Below are 20639 nucleotides of genomic sequence, written 5' to 3' on the forward strand. Positions count from 1 at the left end.
GTAAAAAAGTTGGACCAAAAAGAGGTGGATTAGGTGGGAGAAGTGAACGAGTGCCAGTATAGACGTGGATCTTGTTGGGCTCCGAAAGAGGTGGATTTATGGATTAGGTGGGAAAAGTGAACGAGTGCTAGTATAGACGTGGATCCTATTGGACTCCGAAAGGAGTGAATTTAAGCGCAAAGTGTATAAATTTGTTATACCAACTCAGTGTTGAATGAATGAGTTTGTTTAAGATAATATTTTGGGCGTGGGTGGCTATATTAGGCGTTGGCCCCATTGACAAATGAGTTTTAGTATCCACTGATGGAGTCAAATTCAGCGGCCGGTGTGATCGAAATGGGTCAACTAGCCAGCTTGCGTTCGTTCTCCAATCCCTTCTTTTAGATGCGATCTTGTGTTAAACATATAAAAAATTGGACAAATCCCTTTAAATCCGAACTGGAAAACAAATTGTTTCATTAGGGTTGGATTATGACTCCAGCGAGTCACAGCTCCAGATTTAACGCTACAATAATTTCAGATTACAGGAAACTATGACAGTATGAGAGCCTTCAATTTATTAATCATAAATATAATTCTTTTCTAAATAAGCTTTAAAAAAAAAAAAAAAGAGAAGAAAGATCTAAGCTGATTTCCTGGAAGGGTCAGGGTCTGACCTCAGTCCATTTCCTCAGACCCCTCTCTCCAAAATCCGTACTGGGCATCCTCCATTAGTGCTCCTAAACCATTCTCTCTCTGTGATCCCTTCGTCTCATTCGTTTTCTTATCGCCGACCCAAGGTATGCATCTGTCTTCAAGGCTTTGTATTAACATAATTAGATTAGCTTTAATGGAGTATTTGGTGGGTGGGCGGAGGTTCAATAATTTAAGGGTTGTGTATTGGTTTTGATGAATGAAGTATGAGATTTGGTGGAGGAGTTGCCGCAACTTGAAAAGGGTCTGTTCAGGTTAGATTGAAAAGAAGCAAATCGAAGAGGGGGTATATTTTTTAGTCTCTCTTACATTTTGTCCTCTGTTTTTGGTTATAAGCATTAACTTGTACTTGTTTTCAATTTGTGGGCATAGGCATATTTATATCCATTGGTAATCAGATCATCGAAAGTGGGGTTTGCCAGTTTTGAAGTGTTGTGTTGAATGCTGCAGAAGAGACTGCAAGCAAGAGGCTCCAAAGCTGTTCTTGCTGTTTGATGGTGATATCATAACTATAATCAACATTAGGGGTGGGGGCAGAGATGATGGTTCCACAGCGCCACCACAACAGCAACGATGGCGTTTCTCAACGGGTCAACAGCCCACGGTTCTCGGGTCCTATAACTCGTCGTGCACACTCCTTCAAGCGTAACAACAACAGCAATGACATTAATAATAGCACTAATTCGAACACCATCCAAAATAATGGGCTTAGTAGCCATCATGAGATTGATCTTCCTGTGAACTCACCCAGATCAGAAGCTTTCAGAAGCACGGTTCTAGTGGATGGCTTTGAATCCGGTTTGGAACGGAAGACAGGTCAACATGTTAGCCAGAGAACTCACGGGGGTGTTGCTGCTAAAAGTTTGTTAAATCCTGGTTTTGTTTCTCTGGACTTTAGGCTAAGGGAGAAAAGGAAACTGGGACATTTGATGTTCATGATGTTCTGTGGTCTTTGCTTGTTTCTGGGTATTCTCAAGATCTGCATGAATGGTTGGTTTGGATCAGTCATCGAGACCAACGAATCACATCAGGTTGATGGAAATTTATAGTTTTGACTTGTTTACTTTATGTGCAAGCCTCTATTTTTCCAGTTGGTGTTGAGGCATAACACTCAATACATTAAATTATAGAAATTGTTAAGAATGATGGTTTGATACCATGTTAAGAATAAGAAACATAAATGGGATCGAATATATGTTTCTGTTTACCATACTTGATCCACAGCTCTTCTTACCTAAACATTTTATCCTTTATATAGGATAAACCCGACTCCATTACAAGTAGAAATCAAGTGGATCAGAAATCTCATAATCTTAGATATAGGGAAGGGGAAAGTAGTATTGAGCGAACTCCGATGACGGAATCACGTGTAATTGGGAGTCAAAATGGTGTGGAGGTAAGTGAGGAACCCGAGATTAAAAAGTTCTATGATTGGCTCATTAACTCCATCTGGTTTTTGTTGATCTTATTATAAACAATAAGACCAGATGGATGAGAATTGAAATATTTCTTACCCTATCAAACTGATTGCAGTATTCAGAAATCTGGATGAAACCCGACAGCGAGAATTTTGCTCCTTGCATCAACGAGGGAAGGCGCCACAAAAGTATGTTCTGCTAATCTACAAATAGTTGCTTGTCCATTTTCGTTGGAACGTGTAAATAGTGTTTATAAATTTAGGCTTTAAGTTTATCGCCTTCCATTTTCTCTATTTCTGCAGAGCTAGATGTGAAGACGAATGGATACATTCTCGTAAATGCCAACGGTGGCTTGAATCAGATGAGATTTGGGGTCTAGCTCTTCTGCTTTCTAGTGTCATAGGCTATTTTAAAAACCAACTATTTTCTGATATCTTTCTATGGTGTAGATCTGTGATATGGTTGTGATTGCAAAGGTTATGAAAGCAGTGCTCGTCCTTCCTTCGCTCGATCATAAGTCTTATTGGGCAGATGAAAGGTTTCGTTGCAATCATGTTAATGTTTTAATATCTCGAAGCTTGCACACATCTTTTATGTGAATAATGCTGGACTTGGCATCAATGTGTTATAACTGAATTGATATGTGTTTGTAGTGGCTTTAAAGATCTGTTCAATTGGCAACACTTTCTTCAGACATTGGAGAACGATGTTCATATAGTAGAGACACTACCACCCTCGTACGCCGAATTAGTGCCCTTCAACAAAACACCAATTTCTTGGTCCAAGGTCATCATTCTTAACCATGTTTTGATTGTTTATCGTTGTATTCTAGCAACACGAAATGAGCCATGTTCTGAGGATCTAACTATCTTGTTTGCGTCATTCATTAAGATCAAACCTTTTGTTGTGTATTTTTATGTTGAATATTTTAGAAAAAGATTGTGAAATCCCACATCGGTTGGGGTGGAGAACGAAACACCCTTTATAAGGGTGTGGAAACCTCTCTCTAGCATACGCGTTTTAAAAACTTTGAGGTGAAGTCCGAAAGAGAAAGCCCAAAGAGGACAATATCTGCTAGCGGTGGGCTTGGGCCGTTACAGTGATTCTTTTCTTCTTCTTCATGGCATGTTTCATTTAGTGTAATGTAGCTTAATCCAATTTAAACACTTCAGCTTGTCGACTGTCCGTGTAACAACTCTTTAATTCCTATCAGACTGGTTACTATAAAGCAGAGGTCCTACCACTGCTGAAGCAGCATAAGGTGATGTATTTTACTCACACGGATTCCCGGCTGGCTAACAATGGTCTCTCGAGTTCTATACAGAAGTTGAGATGTCGTGTCAATTTCGAAGCGTTGAAATATTCAGCTCCAATTGAAGAGCTGGGGAACACCTTGGTCTCTAGAATGCGACAGAATGGAAGCCTTTATATTGCTCTTCATTTGAGGCAAGCGTTGCGTTTGATAAGCTTCCAAAATTTTCCTCAAACGTTTACCTTTCTATTTTCTTCGTCTGCTACTAAACAAGTTCATAACATGATCCCATGTTCTTGTTATAGGTATGAGAAGGATATGCTGGCATTTACAGGCTGCAGTCATAATTTGACAACAGCCGAAGACAATGAGCTGCGTAGAATGCGTTATGAAGTTGCCCATTGGAAAGAGAAGGAAATCAACGGGACGGAGAGAAGGTTGCTCGGTGGCTGCCCGCTGACCCCAAGGGAGACTTCTCTTTTGCTCAGAGGCTTGGGGTTTCCTTCCAGCACCAGAATATATTTGGTAGCTGGTGAGGCCTTTGGAAATGGAAGTATGCAATATCTTAAGGATCACTTCCCCAATATATATTCCCACTCTACACTCTCCACAGAAGATGAGTTGAATCCTTTCAAGAATCACCAGAACATGTTAGCAGGCATCGACTACGTCGTAGCCCTTCAAAGTGATGTTTTTATCTATACATATGATGGAAATATGGCAAAGGCAATTCAAGGTCACAGGCGTTTTGAGGGCTTCAAGAAGACCATAAGTCCGGACAAGTAATCATCAAAATCTTCTCTCCACTTCAAATCTGACAACTTTTTAACTAAAACTACCCCATTCAATTCCTTCACAGTGCATGATAGTTTTCGTAATGTTGTTGGCGCAGGGAAAATTTCGTCAAACTTGTCGATAACCTCGATGAAGGAAAGATATCGTGGAAAAAATTCAGTTCGAAAGTGAAAGCGCTTCATAAAAATCAAGCTGGGGCTCCATATCTTAGAGTGGCTGGAGAATTCCCAAAGTTGGAGGAGAGTTTTTATGCAAATCCCTATCCAGGATGCATTTGTGATAAAACCACAGAAAAGTAGAGGCGAAAAGGATTGGCTTATATTCTCTTCGACGCCTTCGACTCCATAAGAAGAGGTTAAAGGTTTAACTATTTATTTGGGCACGTCCCCACCAACAGCGACCGTTGTAAACTTTCAAATTTTGGAAAGGTCTCTGGTTAGAGAATACTTCATCGTGGAGAGGCCAACATCAGGTCAGATTTAATCGAGCTTGTTGTGGTTATGATCGTTGAGTATACCATAGAAACGCAAGCAATTGTAGCATGTATCCAACCTGCCCCCTATGGGGTAATACAGATACTGAATAGAACTGCATTATAATTCATAAATACAAAACAATGATACCATAATCTCAATAAACTTTCATTTTGGTATCACTCTGATATTTTCCATTGATTCTGAGTACTCTGGTTTAGATAGATTTGATTCAGTGTTGTTGACTAGAACGGTGGATCATTTTCTTATTCCAGACCAGCCAGCCATCCAAGATCCCTATGATATTACACCTCTCTCTAATAGACGCATTTTAAAAGTTTGAGGGAAGTCTGAAAGAGAAACTCCAAAGAAAACAATATTTGATAGTGGTGGGACTGAAACGTTACACCTCTTTTGACTCTTTGTATTGCTTAGGATGAGATCTCTATTCAATAACGAAATATAAGAGGACAAGGGCTTCAAATCCTTGAAAGCAGTAGCAGTAGCAGCAGGAAATTGGAAATGCGGTGGTTCCAAATCAAACATCTTTTGGTTGCTAAGTGATGCTGTTTGGAATAGCCAAATAAAAAGCAAAGGCACCAATTATTGTGAAAAGAGACGTGTCTGGACACTCAAAAGTCATACCCAATGTTGGAAATCTGCGCGTTGGGATGACATGTGCGCTGGCACTGGTGTTGTCTCTCTGCGCATGCTTTCAATAATGATTGTTTCATGCCCATCATCTTTCTTTTTCTTTCCTTCTTTCTTTCAAGCTCCTGCAGGGTTCTCCAATGGCTCCCGCCGTTCCTCGCAACGCCTCCCTCTTCTATTGGGCCTTCGAGACAACAACCAAGCTCAAATCCATTCTAAGATCCAACATATAACGCATGTTTACTAAACGTGCCAAGAATGGTGGTACAATGATTCGGGTCATTAAATATGGCAAGCCATGGTCCGCTAAGGAAGTGGAGCCCTTTTATCGCATTCACTATCATCCCTTGTTTATCTCCTAAAATTAAATAATTTAAAGTCTGATCACAAAATATTAAAATAAAATGTATCCTTACGGAATTAAAACTTTAATTATTTAGAATCTTCCTTATGGGACCTTTCACAGTGATGAAAACGATTGAAATTTTCTTACTTTATTTAATTTCCTTGTTTTTTCTCCTTAGAATGGAACGCCTTCGGATGCAACCGGCAAGAACAAACCCACCCTTCGTTGCATCTCTGAAGAAAAGATTAAAAAACGTTTTCTTTTCCCCTTCCATATTTTGTTCGTCTCAATACTTGTAGAGGAAGGGAAAACCTTGATTGCTTTCCTTTATTCTTCTTTTACTAAATGAATAAAATTTATTCAGCTAATTAAATTAAATATAATATTAATGTGTACCCAATTTCCCTTCCCTCGCCCTCCGCCATCTTCTTTCTCCTTCGCTGACCGCTTAGTGGAGCATAGCTTTGTTATGGCCGTCTAAACTATTTCCCTCTTCAATTCTTTATTGGGGCATCGTCAAAGGTTCGTTTCTTTTTGTTTTCCTTTCGGCTTCTGATTATGTTCGGGTTTTGCTTTGGATGATAATTTCTCTTATACAACAATCGAAGAATGTTCCTGGTCTTTTGGTTTTTGAATTTTAAAATAAGGGTTTCGGCGAATTCAATGAGTTTCTTTAGGAGGGTAATTTGTGAAAATTGAATCAGGCGGTTCTGTTGTGGCACTTTCTCAGTCAAGTTCGGCTTGGGATTCACGTTCGGTGCAAAAAAGGGGGATATCTTCGTGGCTTTTGGGTATATCAGGAAAGCTTTATTTCATTCACTGTGTGGAGTCGTATTCCCAATCCCTAGTAAAATTGGATGTTGTTTAGAATCGTGTAATTGTTTGTTTTATGCTAAAACGTGTTGCATATTTGGGTAGGAGGAGAGGAGAAGGGAGAAGGGTTTTAGTTATGGATACGAAGGAAGAGACAGGGAGCACACGTTGGGGTGCTTCACTTTTCCTCCAGACGACTGAAGATGTTGCAAGAGCTGTGGCTGCTGCCGCAGCTGCTGCCGCATCCGATGCTCGCTCTCCTCGTCCTTCTGTTATATATTCTTCAAAAGGCGACGATACCAACAGTCCACTCCAGAGATTGCAGCGTCAAGTTAATAAAGTTCTTAAAGGCTTTTCTAGTCCTCCGCAAGTCAAAACTGCAGGAACCTACAATCCTGAAGTTCTCACTACCCAGAAGCGTCAGTGGGCCAATTTCCAGCTGCAGTACTTGGTTAGTTTTTTCATTCTTCTCAATTGCCTTCCACCAACATATCTTTTGCTGCGTGTCTGAGCTTTCTCCAAACTTCAGGACCATCGATCTCAGAAGGAGCCGACTAGGATTTTTGAGAGCATGGTTGTTGTTGGGCTGCACCCTAATTGTGACATTCAAGCACTTCAGAGGCAGTATGTTGCAAGGAAGTCTGAAGGTTCCGGGAGAGTGCGAACTGCTCTTAATAATAGTCAGAGTCAATCTCGGGTGGAACCACATCTTGAACCACAGGTGAGTTTAAACTTGTCCTACAAATCAATAAGACCTTCCTGCCTGCGTTGCTTGAGTTGAATTTTTCATCCCCTGTCAGGTCCTTTTTGTTTACCCTCCAGAGAAACAGTTACCGTGCAAGTACAAGGACCTTCTTTCATTCTGCTTTCCAGGAGGTGTGGAGGTTGGTTTCTTGTTGAATCTTTTCTTATGTATTATGCACAATTTTAAAAATAGATAGGTGCATTGTTTCACAATTATTTACCATCTGGTGCATTAAAAAGAAAAAGTAGATATGGTGCTGCTTGAGTGGAATGATCACATCTTCACCTACAAGAAATGAGACACTCCTAAGTTTCTTGATTCCATTACGTTCCTTGCTCTTTCATGGAGCAAGTTGAATTAACCTTTTTGTAATTAAAACTTATCCACTCTAGCTGCTCATTGGTACTGTCCCTTGTAATTACAACTGTGATGTCCCACATCGGTTGGGGAGGATAACGAAACACCCTTTATAAGGGTGTGGAAATCTCTCCCTAGCAGACGCGTTTTAAAGCCTTGAGGAGAAGCCCAAAAGGGAAAGCCTAAAGAGGACAATATCTGCTAGCGGTGAGCTTGGGCCGTTACAACAACATGATAGGATTTCTTGTTTACATTTCACCATATCAATGGAACTCCTACAAAAGTGTTTTTTTGGCAGCACTATTGTCTGCTTGCTTCCTAAATTGTTCTTTAGAGTCTCAGATCACTTTCTTTCTTCTCTAAGTTTTCATCTTGTGACTACAGGTTCACGCTGTCGAAAGAACTCCTTCCATGAGTGAGTGGAACGAGATTCTTCTTGGACAGGTACTTTCTTTTTGGAAAATGGGTTGGAACTTTAAACACAAAATTAAATGAATTGGCAGGAGCATCCATGGTAGTGTTGCTTAATACATAAAGAAACAGAGTATATTTATTGGAGTTTAGATCAGTTATAACCTGCACGTAACTGTCTTTAATTATTTTGGCAATTAGCTGTGTAAATTTCAAGGATAATTTAAAAACACAACCATGTTTCTGTCATTGGTAATATAATTAGCACACTAGCGCTTGAATAAAGATCTCTGTTATAACTTGAGTCACCATGCTGTAGCATGTATTAGTAACTTGTCCCAATCGTTATGTTGCACTTGCAGGAACACTTCAAGCAAAGTGACCTCTCATTTGTATTCCGCTTACAGGTACTATTAAATTTCAATTGTTAATTCTCCTATGCGAGTGGGGGTTACAATTGTGTATTTCCTACCTTACATATTTTCATCATAATTGTTCCCCCATTGGATTGGAAAAGTTCACCTTACATTCATAGAGTGATTTTGAAATAGGACCCCTAAAGTACAGGCCACAAAGCAATAATGCAAAACTAAAGCTGTAAGGGAACTACAACACTCATTTGCAAACTATGCTTGCAGGTTGCTGATGATTCAACATTGTACGGATGCTGTGTTTTAGTTGAAGAATTAGTGCAGAAACCATCTGGGTTGCTTTCTGCTTCTGAGAAAGCACCTTCCTACTCATCCTTGAGCCGTTACATACTAACCACACGCAGATGCTATTGCATTCTATCTCGCTTGCCATTCTTCGAATTACATTTTGGTGTGTTGAATAGGTATATGTATGAACTTCAAACATTCTGATGTTTTTATACCATATTCTCCCATATTAAGATGTAGGATGATTCTCTTCTCCCCCTGAAAAAAGACCTACAATGGTTTCTTTGAGCTTTTGGATACTCGAAAATTCTGGTTGTTTTGGTTACAGATTGAAATCTATATTTCCCTTTGTAATGCTTCACAGGGAGAACTGATATGAGAGTTGGCATTTTCATATGCTAGGAATTCGTGCCACCTTTTGTTTGTGTGTGGATACTGGATATTAAAATTTCTACTCTTTAACTTCCAATGTGAAATGGTTTGATGTTAATAAAAGAAACATTTAGATTGAAATTTGGATGCAAATTATATAATCTTGTGTTGATGGTTATAGCTTAAGATGGTAACTGGATTAATGATATCGAAACTTAGTACATACATTCTCAAGAAGTTTAAGAGAATGTATGGCTTTCCCCTTTTCTTTTCATTGTGAACTAAATTTTATTTCTTGCGTTCGATTGTCATTGTTTTATTATGTCAATTTTCTAATATTTTATTTTTTTGTTTATTTTTTATTAATTTTCCTGTAGCATCTTCACGGAAGAAAGGCTGCAAAGATTAACAAAAGGTATTGGTGTTTTGGATTTGGAATCCACAGAGAATTTGAGCAATGAAGAAGATTTGGCGGAAGACATCGGTTGCATGACTTTAGATCAGAGTGCAGCTGAAGACAGACACGAGGGAAAAGAGGAATATTCTCAAAGAATGATGAGTGATGAAACTCATCTTGAGCATCAAATGCACAATGGAAATTTTCAATGTCTAAAAAAGGGCATTAGTGATGATATAGTTGTCACACTTGATCGAGAACCAGAGGTAGTTACTGCCAAAACAGAATCTGCTACCGTACATAAGGAAAATCATGATATCGATGTTGATGATTTTACAAGAAACAATCAGGCGATTGATAGGCGTTTACCAAATGCGGTTCTTCCTCTCCTCCGTTATTATCAATATGAAAGCTCTGATTCGTCCTCAAGGTATATGATTAACAACTGACTATTGTACTTACATTAATGTTTCAAAACGTTCTGTCTAATATTAACAACTTGTTAAATGTTCTACATTAAGCGTAATCAGAGTGACACTGCAGCAATGACTTTGACTCATTTTTAAGCTGGTTTTTTTAACATTCAATTTCTATGATGTAGTTTTCAGGGGTCTCCGAGTGAAGACAGAAATTTCAGGAGTGATGCTGATGACACGGAAACAGAGGAGGCATCGTTTTCTGGCCAGGATGATTCCTCAGACCTACTTGAAATTCTTGAGTGGGCCAAGGTTCTAGAAATTTAACAATTGTGGTTTTGTAGGTACCTCTCTTGCCATTTTCTTTAAGAATTCAATTTTTTTGAATTTGCAGGAAAATAAGAATGGATCGTTACAAATCATATGCGAGTATTACCAGTTGCCTTACCCTGCTAGGGGCTGTTCTGTTAAGTTTCATCCTTTGGAGCACCTGCATCCCTTGGAGTATTATAGATCAGGTGAAACAGTTCTACATGTTGCTGGCTCGACCATTGATCCAAGGTCATGCAGTACAAGTCTTGAATTAGCAGAGGTAATCACTTTTTAAGTTAAAGCGATGCCCTCTTCTGTGGCATGATTAGCTTTATCTCCTGTTGATTTCTCAGGCACACGGCGCTCTCATGGTGGAGGAAGAAGCAAATGCCTTATCAGTATGGACTGTTGCAAGCATGTGTGGTTCTTTACGCCTCGAGCATGTAAGTATATGGGCAGCCTTGAATTGTCACCCCTGACCCCCATTTCTCATAGTTTCTGGGGCTGGGGGATGGAATACTGATTGTTACTAATATTGCTGACAACTTGAGCCATATAAATTCATCTGTCCACAGATTTTATCAATTTTAGCTGGAGTGCTGCTGGAGAAGCAGATCGTGATCGTTTGTTCCAATCTGGTACATGATTTTTCTTGCATCGTGTTTGTTCTGGTCTGATTATGGTGTTCAATTTGGCTGTTGATTGGAGGTCTCGTTAGTGAAGTTATTTTATATGCATGTGAGAGTAACTCATACAACATGCAGGGTATCCTATCTGCTTCAGTTTTATCGATTATCCCTATGATTCGTCCCTACCAGTGGCAAAGCTTGCTGATGCCAGTATGATTTCTGTTCTCTGATAATTATCGTCCTGTGATTTATCTCTTGTTTTGGAAGATATTTGTGTTTATTGGCTTCTGAACGTCTCAACTGTCATGATTCATGAACATAATCACTCAGGTGTTACCAAATGACATGCTGGACTTTTTGGATGCCCCTGTTCCTTACATAGTAAGCATTTTGTTTCTGGTTGTTTCTTGCAGCTATTTCTGGTATTTTTCTGATTGATTACTTATATGGGAACTTTTAAGTAGGTCGGTGTGAGAAATAAAACCAGTGAAGTACAGTCGAAGCTGACCAATGCCATTTTGGTTGATGTGAACAAGAACCAGGTCTCTTCATTTTTCCAGAATTTTGATCTTCATACAAATTTTTATGAGTTATTAGCTTGCTGTGAATAGGCATTTGATTTGCACTACTATTGAACATGACAGGTCAAGGCCCCAACAATACCTCAGCTGCCAAAACAAAAGGAGTTATTCTCATCATTAAGACCGTATCACGTGGATCTAGTTGGAGAAAGTTATTTAGGGAGAAAGAGGCCAGTGCTTGAATGCACTGATGTGCAGGTAAGTAAGTTTTTTCCCAGTATATGCGTCGTCGTAAATTTCTTTAATTTGTTTATTGCTTATAGGTTGAAGCCGCCAGGGGTTTCCTAAAAGTGCTAAGACTATACTTGGACTCTCTCTGTGCTAACCTCCGTTCACATACAATTACTAATGTACAATCGAATGACGATAAGGTGGGTTTGCAATCTCTTTTGAAGTTGTTAGCCAATTTGTAATCATCTGCTGCCTTCTTGGGTTGTATAGATATCCATCGATTAGAAACTGTATTGTTGCACGACTCAATTTAAACGAGGAAAAGTGAGCGTTCAAAACTGGGTTCATGAGCATGTAGGGGATATACTTGATTTGTTGTATGAACATGTGATAGGCTACTAATAGCTAATCGTTTTGTTCTGTTAGGTTTCATTACTGTTGAAGGAGAGCTTCATTGAGTCGTTCCCAAGTCGTGATCGGCCATTTTTGAAGGTAGTCAATCACCTGCTTAGGTTTTCTAGAGTATTGATCTTATATTTTTGAAAACTGGCTAACAAGTGATTTGTTGTCTCTATTGTGTGAGCAGCTTTTTGTGGACACACAGTTGTTCTCTGTGCATACCGATCTCGTTCTCTCCTTCTTCCAGAAGGAATGATCCCCGCTACCACATAAACTGATGAACGCAAGTTCAATGATGTATAATTTATATACTACAAATAATTCATTTTCTTCTCCTTTTTAATCCATAAGTTCCAATTTTCTAGGCAGGAAATGTCTCCAACTCATACTCTCCGGTTTCTTTGTCTCTATGACACATACTCTCCGGTTTCTTTGTCTCTATGACATTTCTACGACGACATTGGATGTTTGTAGTAGTTTTAGCATTTTAAGAAACGTAGATGAAAGTGGACTGTATTTCTTAGACAATAAAATGATAGGGAAAGAGCAAAGCATGATATTTATTACAGATTACAGCCACTGCTTTGCTTCGTTTTTTTGTTTCGAGGATTGCAAGGTACAGTAAAGACCTGGTTGGCTTGACTGAATGCCTCGAGCTCTGCTCCCGTTTCGTACATGTCCCAAAGAGAGACAGAGACAGAGACTGCGTTTGGGTTGGTTTTATAGAAAACATCCAACTTTTAATGCATTAAACAAAGGTTGGATTTGAACAACACCCCCATCAACTAATGGCAAAATGCGGTTGCTTTTCCAATGTTTGTCAGTCAACTCGATCGCTGTTTAATCCTAAAACAAGAGGCTAAAATGAAGCAACCAAGGAAAACGCAAAGGAAAAGAAAGGGACAGTTGTAATGGAAAAAAGGAAAAAGGAAAACGGTAAGTGGGGGGCAGTGGGATATAGTCTGAAGCTCCGGGGTAAATGAACAGAAAAAGTAAACAGAGTTGGTAGTTGCAGTAAAAGCTTAAAGCGTACAAAGTTTTTCAGGTGCAGGCAGGCATTTAGCTTCAGACTCCAACTCTTTTAGTCTGTCTCATACATGCTTGTATATAAATTTCCTTTTCCTTTTGTTTTGTTTATTATTTTAGTTGCCTTTATCTTGTGGATTTCCGTAGAGATGTCAGAGACAAGGGTTGGCAGGCAGAACCAGAAGCTGCAGAGCGTTGCAGTCATAATATTATGAGCAGAGAGAGAAACAGAGGACTGAGGAGTGAGCATCCGGCATTATAATCAGAACCATTAGTTTTAAACATTCACACAAGATTCTGCACCCCCCAATGGTCCCTCAAATAAATATACCTATTCCACTCCTCCCTGGCCCTTCAACATTTCTCCTTCTTCTTCACTGAAGAAAAACTCAAGAAATGAGCGCACGAAACAGGCTCCCATTCACTGCAGCTCAATGGCAAGAGCTAGAACACCAAGCCCTCATCTTCAAGTACATGGTCTCCGGCATCCCTGTCCCTCCTGATCTGCTCTACACCATGAAGAGATCCTCTTTGGACACTCCTTTCATTTCCAGGCTCTTTCCCCACCAATATCCAGACGGTAACACTTCCTATTTTTCTGTTTTGAACCGTATCATTCATTATGATGCCCAAGTTTTGGGTTTCTATTGTGTGTGCAGTTGGATGGAACTTCGTGCAGATGGGTTCGGGGAGGAAAATCGACCCAGAGCCTGGAAGGTGCAGAAGAACAGACGGCAAAAAATGGAGATGCTCCAAAGAGGCATATCCAGATTCTAAATACTGTGAGAGACATATGCACAGAGGCAAAAACCGTTCAAGAAAGCCTGTGGAAGTTTTGAAACCAACAACAACAATAACTGCTCTAACCTCTAATCCATCTACCCCACCCATCTCCTCCATCACCCACAACTCCACCGCTTCACTCAGCACCAACTCATTTCCCTCTGAAATCCATACCCATTCTTGTTTCAATACTCCTTCTCCTCACCCTTTTCTCTATCAACATGGCTCCTTTTCTAGGCCCCCTGGTTCTGCCCATTTGCAGCACAGCTCCAACCCATCCTTACTTCTGGACCCTCCTGCAGATTACAGGTTTGCACAAAAACACTTCTTTCTGTTTCCGGGATTGTTTGTTTTGAGACTTAACTGAAGATTTTACCCTCTTGTAACCGAGAAGAAGAAATAGGTATGTTTATGGGGGGAAGGAAGATGTTGATAAGCATCCATTTCTATCGGAAGAACATTCTGGGAACATGAGAGGCTTCTCCGCTTCGTCTATGGAAGATCCCTGGCAGCTAACTCCTCTGACAATGAGTTGTTCTTCCTCATCCCCCAGACACAAGAACTGCTCAGCTTTACAAGGTGACTACTCTTCTTACTTGCAGCTGCAGAGCTTTGGCGGTTCCCCTAAGCAAGTGAAGCAAGACGAGCATTACTACGCGGTGGGAAAATATAATGAGATGCAGAGTAAGATGGAACGAGAGAAACCGGAGAAGACTATGCATCACTTCTTTGGTGAATGGTCTCCTAAAGACAGGGAGTCGTGGGTTGATTTGGATGATAAGTCATCCAATACTGGCTCAGTTTCTGAAACTCGGCTTTCAATGTCTATTCTTAACTCGTCGCAGCATGACTTCTCCTCCATTTTCAGTTCCAATAAGCATAATGAAAACTGATGACCTTTTTTATCTGATTCCATTGTGCATTTAGTGAGAAACAAGGAAAGACTTTTGGTTTGTATTTGGGATCCATGACCCACTGTTACCACAATGCATTACAAATAAGTTTTGTTTGTTTGATTTTCTTTGACGACTAATGTCCAAAAATGTAAAGCGAAAGAAATGAAAGGGTAGTGTATGCATGGGGTTGAAGGGTAAGTGGATTTGTTTGTATGTTTGCTGAAGTTGAAGTTGAAGAGAACAGTGGTTAGTTCCATAAAAAGGATCCAAAGAGTGTGTTTGAATGCGGTGTGCCCCATCTACTTCAATGCATAAATAGTTAGATGATGAATGATGTGTCAGAGAGGTCTGATAGAATGCTAAGGTAAGCGTCCTGGCCATCTGTCTTCTGGGCTTGGCTCAACCTTCTATGTCTGTTGTCTTGTAATAATAATAATGGGAGAGGGCCCCCAACGGACCACCTTGATTCCTGCTTTCTCTCTCTCTCCCCCCCTCTTACTTTTTCAGCATTTAGAAAGGCGTACCAAATAGGCTTTTAATCTTAATTTGATTTAAATTTAGGGAAAGTTTAAACAGCAGAGTCCAAGTTTCACTGCTTAATTCTAGATTAAACTTTGGGGAATAAAACTCAAATAGAACAATATCTAAGAGATTTGGATCGTTATAAAAAGAAACCGGACAAAGGTCCTTTTTGAGAGTGTTGGAAAGCTTCCAAATCAATTAGTATGTAGCTGCAGGATATGGAAACTGGGCACCCTACGCCTGTCTCACTCTCTATGCAGCCCCACACAAACAACTCCTCTTAGATAAATATGTACCTTTTCTTCTCTTCCTTTCTCTCAAGGCAACTGTTTTGATTCATTTTGCTTGTGACCCTTTTCAGTTTACTTGTAGTTTCATGCTAAAATGGAGCCAAATTGGTAGCTTGTCGTGGGAGTAGAACAAGAAGGGAAATAGAAGATTGTCTCTATTTCTCTTATTTGTGAAAACTTAAGAAGAAAAAAAGCTACCTTTAACCACATTGATTTGATTGCCATTTTTTAGAACCACTATTTGAAGCTCTACATGGTTTAAAGACCTAAATTCTGAAGGTATTTAACAAGAAAAGACTTGACTAAGCAATAGTGTAAAAGCATATGGTCAAAGTGGTGGCCCTTCAGATATTGGTAGAGAGGTTCCACCGTTGTCACCTCCACTGTCCATTAAACAGGGAACCAATGTTTTTATTTATTTGTTTATTGTTCTTTTTGAGATCCAGTAGAATTGTATGGATCCCCGAAGGGCATGGCAACGCGCAAGGACTCAAGTTTGGGCTGGCAGGGGTATTTATTCTTTCAATTGGGCTTTCCGTGAAAGTTGCAAATTGTGCCTAATCTGCTCCGAACCGCCTTATCTCCGTTGTTTTGCTGCGGCTTTGTACGACTGGAAGTATGCCGCTAAAATGGTAAAACCCCGGAAACCCCCATCAAAAAAGTGCTCGTTATTTCTTGTGGATTCGTTTCTTGATCTACTTTCTTCGTTGTCCTTTGATTAGGGTTTTGCATTGGCAACCGAATGCCGGCAGCACTGTTAACAGTCAGATACTCAACGAGGTTTCGCAGTGTGTTGAGAGTATCCATGGCGTTAAAGGGGGCAAGTGGAAAGCTACTCTTACATTCTACAAACCCATCTTAAGAGGTGATCGCATTCTTTTTGTAGAGACGTTTTTCGAGATTTGATTACCTAAATGAATCTTAAATCTGTCAACAACAGATACGAACATAGCAGCGGGCGAGTTCCCGCGCGACTTTCTTGGAATTTCTGTGCCGGAGCAACCAAACAAGTACTATCTCATAATCCGTGGCCAACGGATCGTGTTAGAAGCTGATTTTACGATTCAGGCTATAATGGAGAAGCTGCAGTCTTACAAATTGCGCGTTGCTCTCAATTTCGAGGTTGACCCACCCAGGCTTTTCTAGTTCTGATGCATTCTTCATTTCCCCATGTCCAGGAATTCAAATTTGAAGTTGATTTTTGTAGCTCTCTCGTCTCTGTTCTTCTGCCGTTTTGTTTATAGTCGTGTGAGATGATAAATCTTTGGTTACATACAGTTCGCCTTGTTGGTTTTGTAGGGGTTTCAGTACCAATTAGGGGATTTCCAGCTAAGAGTGGGAAAAGTTGTTCCCAACAATTCCGAGAATTTGAGAGGAATTGTCATGGAGGTAAGGCTCATTTCATCTTTTCATGTCAACTCTGCTCATATATTATTGCACGTTCTTCTTGTTGGGTTTTTCATTTTTTTTTTTTTTTTGTCTTTTTTTTGTATCTGAGCGAGCAGTTTCTTTTCCTATGAGTTGTTCGCCTCCTAGTATGTTAGGAACCACGACTTTCCAGAATGGTATGATATTGTCCACTTTGAACGACTTTTCATAATGGTATGATATTGTCTACTTTGAGCGTAAGCTCTCATGGCTTTGCTTTTAGTTTCTCCAAAAGGCCTCATACCAATGGAGATGTATTTCCTTATAAACCAACCACTCCTTAATTAGCTGACATGAGATTTCTCTCCCAACAATCCTTCCCTCGAACAAAGTACACCATAGAGCCTCCTCTAAGGTGCATAGAGCCCTCGAACAACCTCCCCTTAATTGAGGCTCGACTCCTTCTTTAGAGCCCTCGAATAAATTTCACCCTTTGTTCGACACTTGAGTCACTTTTGACTACATCTTCGAAGCTCACAGTTTCTTTGTTCGAACCACAACTCTTCACAATGATATAATATTGTCCACTTTGAGCATAAGCTCTCATGGTTTTGCTTTTGGTTTCTCCCAAATGTCTCGTCCCAATGGAAATATAGTTCCTTATAAACCTATGATCAATTCCTTAATTAGTCAATGTGGACTCCTCCCCCAACAATCCTCAACCTGGTCAAGAACAATGAAGTAGAATGAAAAGGCATCAAATAACTAATCAGTAGGCTCTGTAGTGAAGGATGTTATGTTGAGAAGTAGTGAGATCTGATTAGGATATCTTTGCAAAAGCCTACGTAGGCATAGTTATGGAAGTTCTTTATTGTGATCTTCACGCTTTCTGAGTAAATTCCTCCCAAAGAGTTTATTAAGTTTAGAAAGTGTCTTCCAGTTCACCTGGTTGCTTGATTATAATATGTAGCCTTTGCTTGGGTCAATTCCCTAGTGTGGTGCTCATCCTGAAACAAATAAAGCAAAGAAAGATGCCGATTTCAAACGTATGGCTTTCTTGTCTCGAAAACATTTTGCTATGTTCTTTATTGTATTATCCAAGTCCCAAGTGGTTGGAAACTTGAAACATCTCTAAGATGGCTTGCTTTCATGCTGAAGTTGGAACCTTGACACTTCTCTAGCAAATCTCGATTCAATCCTGTAATTTGTTTCGAATCTATTATGATGAACATCATCTTGGAAGTACTGTGAATTTGGAAAGCAGGACTCATTTTCAAGTAGAATCTGTATGTCAAATGTGCACATGTTATACTTTTTGGCTGCTGTTTGTTGCTCTTCCAATGAAACATTTTGAACACTTGAGACCGTTCACTATGTTTAAACCTGTATATTGCAGATTGAGTATCTGCCGATTTCTTCAATGGAGAAATCAAAACAGGTGATGGAGGAGTTTTTCGAGGTATGGCAAGAAGCCATGTCAAAAAGCTCCCTACCTGGTCGTTTCATGCACATAGAACCCAACTTTGCAGAATATGGACTGTCGGATTACTATACTTCTCAACACACAGCGGTTCAGTATGCCAATGTGATGGCCCAGCTAATCGCTACTGTGCAAGCAGTTCAATCAGCCAGAAACTAGTATAAAAATCGCTTCTTTCTTTTCTCTTTTTTTTCAGCTTGAGATCAGAACTCTTATGATGTTCACAACTTGTTTCTCTTATTCGAATAATGGAGGATAAATTTGACTGAAATTGTATGCGCTTGAAAATGTTAAAATGGACGCCGAGGCGGCAAGTAACAAACAGAGCAGAAACTCAAAAACATCGGAATGCTACAATTTCATTCATCACGGTGGACGCTTTTATTCAATTTCAACACATAACATCGTTCATCAGAAATTTGTAGCGACAATCATAGATGGGATTAGAGACTCGCGGTTTGCGCCGGCGGAACCACGTAATCCACCACAATCACACTCTCCAAATGCTCCCTGACCTTCTCTTTATGCAATTCAACCATTTCTGGGTCTGAAGACGCCGCTTCCAACTCCTTCGGCCCCGGGAAAATGGCAATCGAAGCGATCGAATACCCCTTGGCTCTGCCCGGGGAAAAGTTCTCGCCCACCGTCAGCTGGACATTGGGCCCCAATTTCTCCCTCAGACCTGCGATGACCTCCAAGATCTCGTTCTTAACTTCCTGCGCCAGATTCTCCTTGAGCTTGAGGAAAGTGATTCTAAGGGCAGAGCCAGGAGGTGCGGCGACGGGGCCTTGCAAAGCATCGGCGACCCAATCGACGGCCATGATGTCATCGCAGATAGGAAGAACAAATTGCTTGACAACGTCCACGTGGGCGGAGTGGGCGGAGTAGCTGGAGAGATCCTCCTTGGAAGGGTAGCGGCTATGAAGGAGGTGAGTGAAGTTGGAGGCGGAGGAGCAGTTGCGGAGGACGGGAGCGGCGGTGAGATGGAGAACTTGTTCGAGGGAGGTTAAGGAATTGAGGCCAGTGAGCATGTCGTTTACCTTGGAGGAATCGACGCCATCTTTAACCTTGAAGAGGACGACGTGTTCGATTGGCGGAGTGTGTGTAGACATGTTGACGGAGAAGGGCCTGAAGGAGGGGCGATGGTGTGGGCGGGGGCGGAGATGCCTAGAACTGGAAGGAAGCGTGGAGATCGTACGGAGTGCAAGTGATAGCATTTTATCCCCAAAAGTGAAATGAGTATCAGAGAATTTGGGCGACGGGGACGTGCTAGGGTTTCCGATTCTCTGCTTCTAAAATCAATCACCCGCTAATCCTGTCCGTTACTTTTAAAGTAACGCATGGACACTCTTCCAAGGCCCCTAAAATGTCAATACAATATTCCAAATATTACTTCTACGCCAAAAAAAATTGAACTGTTTACACCCTAATACGAATAAATTTATGCTTACTACGATAAATTTTAGAAACTGAAATAAAATGGATTTGTTATAGTTAAGTTTGCTTTTGTTCGTGCGAGTTCAATTTACAGACTCTTCAATTCACAAATAGTGCTAGGACAAACCACGAAATGCTCTTATTTTGGCGAACTGAAGCCATGAAACCTACCACTATGTCTGATAAACAATGCGATTTTAGCTGGTTTTTGATGTTTTATGAAGTTCTTGTTACATTTGGATCTACAGTTTAGTTGTGCTACAATCTTCGACAAGGAGGTCGCAAATTTCCTTCCGGCGTCTTCTTCGAAGTTCTAAGCAGAGAAGCGAAGATCTGTGCTCTCGGTTGAGTCTCCCGCATCTTCTCCCATCCAGAGTCGCTTCCTCAAGCCGTCTTCAGAATGCTCGAGTGAGTTTCCGACGTCCATTCTCTAATGGTCTTCCTGGTCTATTGCTGTCATGTTTGTGTATAATATATATTCTCACTGTTCATTTCTATTTTCTGTTGAAGATCACTAGAGTATGAACTATACTTGATGGCCGATGTATTATAGTTAACAGTAAGCCCAATTGAGGCCCCAAATGATGATGACCGCTATCGACGATCGTTCTGTGGTTGAAGATTCGCCTGAATCCATCTTTTTGATCTTAGACTACTGCTTTTACGTTCTGTAATAAACTTGCGTTTCCCCCGAGTGATAAAATCTCCGTATAATTCTTGGGTTTGATCAGCACCAAGATATTTTCTTACAATCTAGATATTTGACTATATGTAGTATTTGGCATGATAAATGAACTTACTCATCCTTTAGGCCTCATGCAAATAGTGGACTTAATTTCTGGCTGTTGTATTCATGCGAATGTTATTTCATCCTTGCTCATGGACCAAATTTTGTTCGCAATTACATCCAATGCCTGGACATGGGTAAAAGATATCTTGTAGACATA

At 40.3% G+C, this 20639-nt stretch overlaps 5 protein-coding genes across 14 annotated transcripts; 4 read left to right on the plus strand and 1 right to left on the minus strand.

The window, feature by feature from the left end:
* The first annotated feature begins 600 nt into the window (after positions 1-600).
* Positions 601-4813, plus strand: LOC111493654 (O-fucosyltransferase 35). Of its 6 annotated transcripts, none has more exons than XM_023143434.1 (11): positions 601-779; positions 871-979; positions 1066-1724; positions 1952-2089; positions 2227-2299; positions 2414-2484; positions 2561-2649; positions 2765-2897; positions 3325-3557; positions 3669-4145; positions 4256-4813. In XM_023143434.1, exons 3-11 carry the CDS (start codon positions 1233-1235, stop codon positions 4455-4457), a joined length of 1908 nt encoding a protein of 635 aa, XP_022999202.1. In that variant the 5' UTR covers positions 601-779; positions 871-979; positions 1066-1232; the 3' UTR covers positions 4458-4813. The 6 variants fall into 6 exon arrangements, with proteins under 6 accessions (XP_022999202.1, XP_022999204.1, XP_022999203.1 ...); XM_023143436.1 differs by having other exon boundaries at positions 1092-1724; XM_023143435.1 differs by having other exon boundaries at positions 899-979.
* A 921-nt stretch (positions 4814-5734) lies between these two features.
* On the plus strand, positions 5735-12456 carry LOC111493653. Of its 5 annotated transcripts, none has more exons than XM_023143431.1 (20): positions 5735-6150; positions 6333-6419; positions 6547-6892; positions 6971-7162; positions 7242-7325; positions 7928-7987; positions 8317-8361; positions 8593-8789; positions 9363-9812; positions 9984-10110; positions 10193-10390; positions 10464-10553; positions 10686-10748; positions 10875-10949; positions 11070-11120; positions 11204-11281; positions 11384-11518; positions 11584-11691; positions 11918-11983; positions 12078-12456. In XM_023143431.1, the coding sequence occupies exons 3-20, from the start codon at positions 6578-6580 to the stop codon at positions 12144-12146; spliced, it is 2403 nt and encodes an 800-aa protein (XP_022999199.1). In that variant the 5' UTR covers positions 5735-6150; positions 6333-6419; positions 6547-6577; the 3' UTR covers positions 12147-12456. The 5 variants fall into 5 exon arrangements, with proteins under 5 accessions (XP_022999199.1, XP_022999200.1, XP_022999197.1 ...); XM_023143432.1 differs by having other exon boundaries at positions 6359-6419; XM_023143429.1 differs by having other exon boundaries at positions 6333-6892.
* An 88-nt stretch (positions 12457-12544) lies between these two features.
* On the plus strand, positions 12545-14857 carry LOC111493661 (growth-regulating factor 5-like). The gene is made up of 3 exons (XM_023143454.1): positions 12545-13496; positions 13576-14008; positions 14094-14857. The coding sequence occupies exons 1-3, from the start codon at positions 13313-13315 to the stop codon at positions 14590-14592; spliced, it is 1116 nt and encodes a 371-aa protein (XP_022999222.1). The 5' UTR covers positions 12545-13312; the 3' UTR covers positions 14593-14857.
* A 1024-nt stretch (positions 14858-15881) lies between these two features.
* On the plus strand, positions 15882-18555 carry LOC111493666 (mediator of RNA polymerase II transcription subunit 20a-like). The gene is made up of 5 exons (XM_023143462.1): positions 15882-16039; positions 16130-16272; positions 16348-16529; positions 16707-16796; positions 18172-18555. Exons 1-5 carry the CDS (start codon positions 16026-16028, stop codon positions 18412-18414), a joined length of 672 nt encoding a protein of 223 aa, XP_022999230.1. The 5' UTR covers positions 15882-16025; the 3' UTR covers positions 18415-18555.
* Positions 18556-18568: 13 nt separating this feature from the next.
* Positions 18569-19654, minus strand: LOC111493663 (stress-response A/B barrel domain-containing protein UP3-like). Its single transcript, XM_023143456.1, has one exon. The coding sequence runs from the start codon at positions 19470-19472 to the stop codon at positions 18699-18701; it is 774 nt and encodes a 257-aa protein (XP_022999224.1). The 5' UTR covers positions 19473-19654; the 3' UTR covers positions 18569-18698.
* Positions 19655-20639: the final 985 nt, after the last annotated feature.

Source organism: Cucurbita maxima, unplaced genomic scaffold (genome assembly GCF_002738345.1).
Source record: "Cucurbita maxima cultivar Rimu unplaced genomic scaffold, Cmax_1.0 Cma_Scf00019, whole genome shotgun sequence".
Taxonomy (NCBI): domain Eukaryota; kingdom Viridiplantae; phylum Streptophyta; class Magnoliopsida; order Cucurbitales; family Cucurbitaceae; genus Cucurbita; species Cucurbita maxima.

Bases quoted from the DNA above. Each gene is read 5' to 3' on its own strand.
- LOC111493654 (XM_023143434.1), top strand. From the start codon at position 1,233: ATGATGGTTCCACAGCGCCACCACAACAGCAACGATGGCGTTTCTCAA. The intron at 2,650-2,764 runs GTTTCGTTGCAA...ATGTGTTTGTAG, and splicing joins TCTTATTGGGCAGATGAAAG to TGGCTTTAAAGATCTGTTCA. The intron at 2,898-3,324 runs GTCATCATTCTT...AATTCCTATCAG, and splicing joins CACCAATTTCTTGGTCCAAG to ACTGGTTACTATAAAGCAGA.
- LOC111493653 (XM_023143429.1), top strand. From the start codon at position 6,518: ATGCTAAAACGTGTTGCATATTTGGGTAGGAGGAGAGGAGAAGGGAGA. The intron at 7,163-7,241 runs GTGAGTTTAAAC...ATCCCCTGTCAG, and splicing joins AACCACATCTTGAACCACAG to GTCCTTTTTGTTTACCCTCC. The intron at 10,391-10,463 runs GTAATCACTTTT...TTGATTTCTCAG, and splicing joins CAAGTCTTGAATTAGCAGAG to GCACACGGCGCTCTCATGGT.
- LOC111493661 (XM_023143454.1), top strand. From the start codon at position 13,313: ATGAGCGCACGAAACAGGCTCCCATTCACTGCAGCTCAATGGCAAGAG. The intron at 13,497-13,575 runs GTAACACTTCCT...TTGTGTGTGCAG, and splicing joins TCCCCACCAATATCCAGACG to TTGGATGGAACTTCGTGCAG. The intron at 14,009-14,093 runs GTTTGCACAAAA...GTAACCGAGAAG, and splicing joins GACCCTCCTGCAGATTACAG to AAGAAATAGGTATGTTTATG.
- LOC111493666 (XM_023143462.1), top strand. The intron at 16,273-16,347 runs GTGATCGCATTC...TGTCAACAACAG, and splicing joins CTACAAACCCATCTTAAGAG to ATACGAACATAGCAGCGGGC. The intron at 16,797-18,171 runs GTAAGGCTCATT...TGTATATTGCAG, and splicing joins TGAGAGGAATTGTCATGGAG to ATTGAGTATCTGCCGATTTC.
- LOC111493663 (XM_023143456.1), bottom strand. From the start codon at position 19,472: ATGCTATCACTTGCACTCCGTACGATCTCCACGCTTCCTTCCAGTTCT.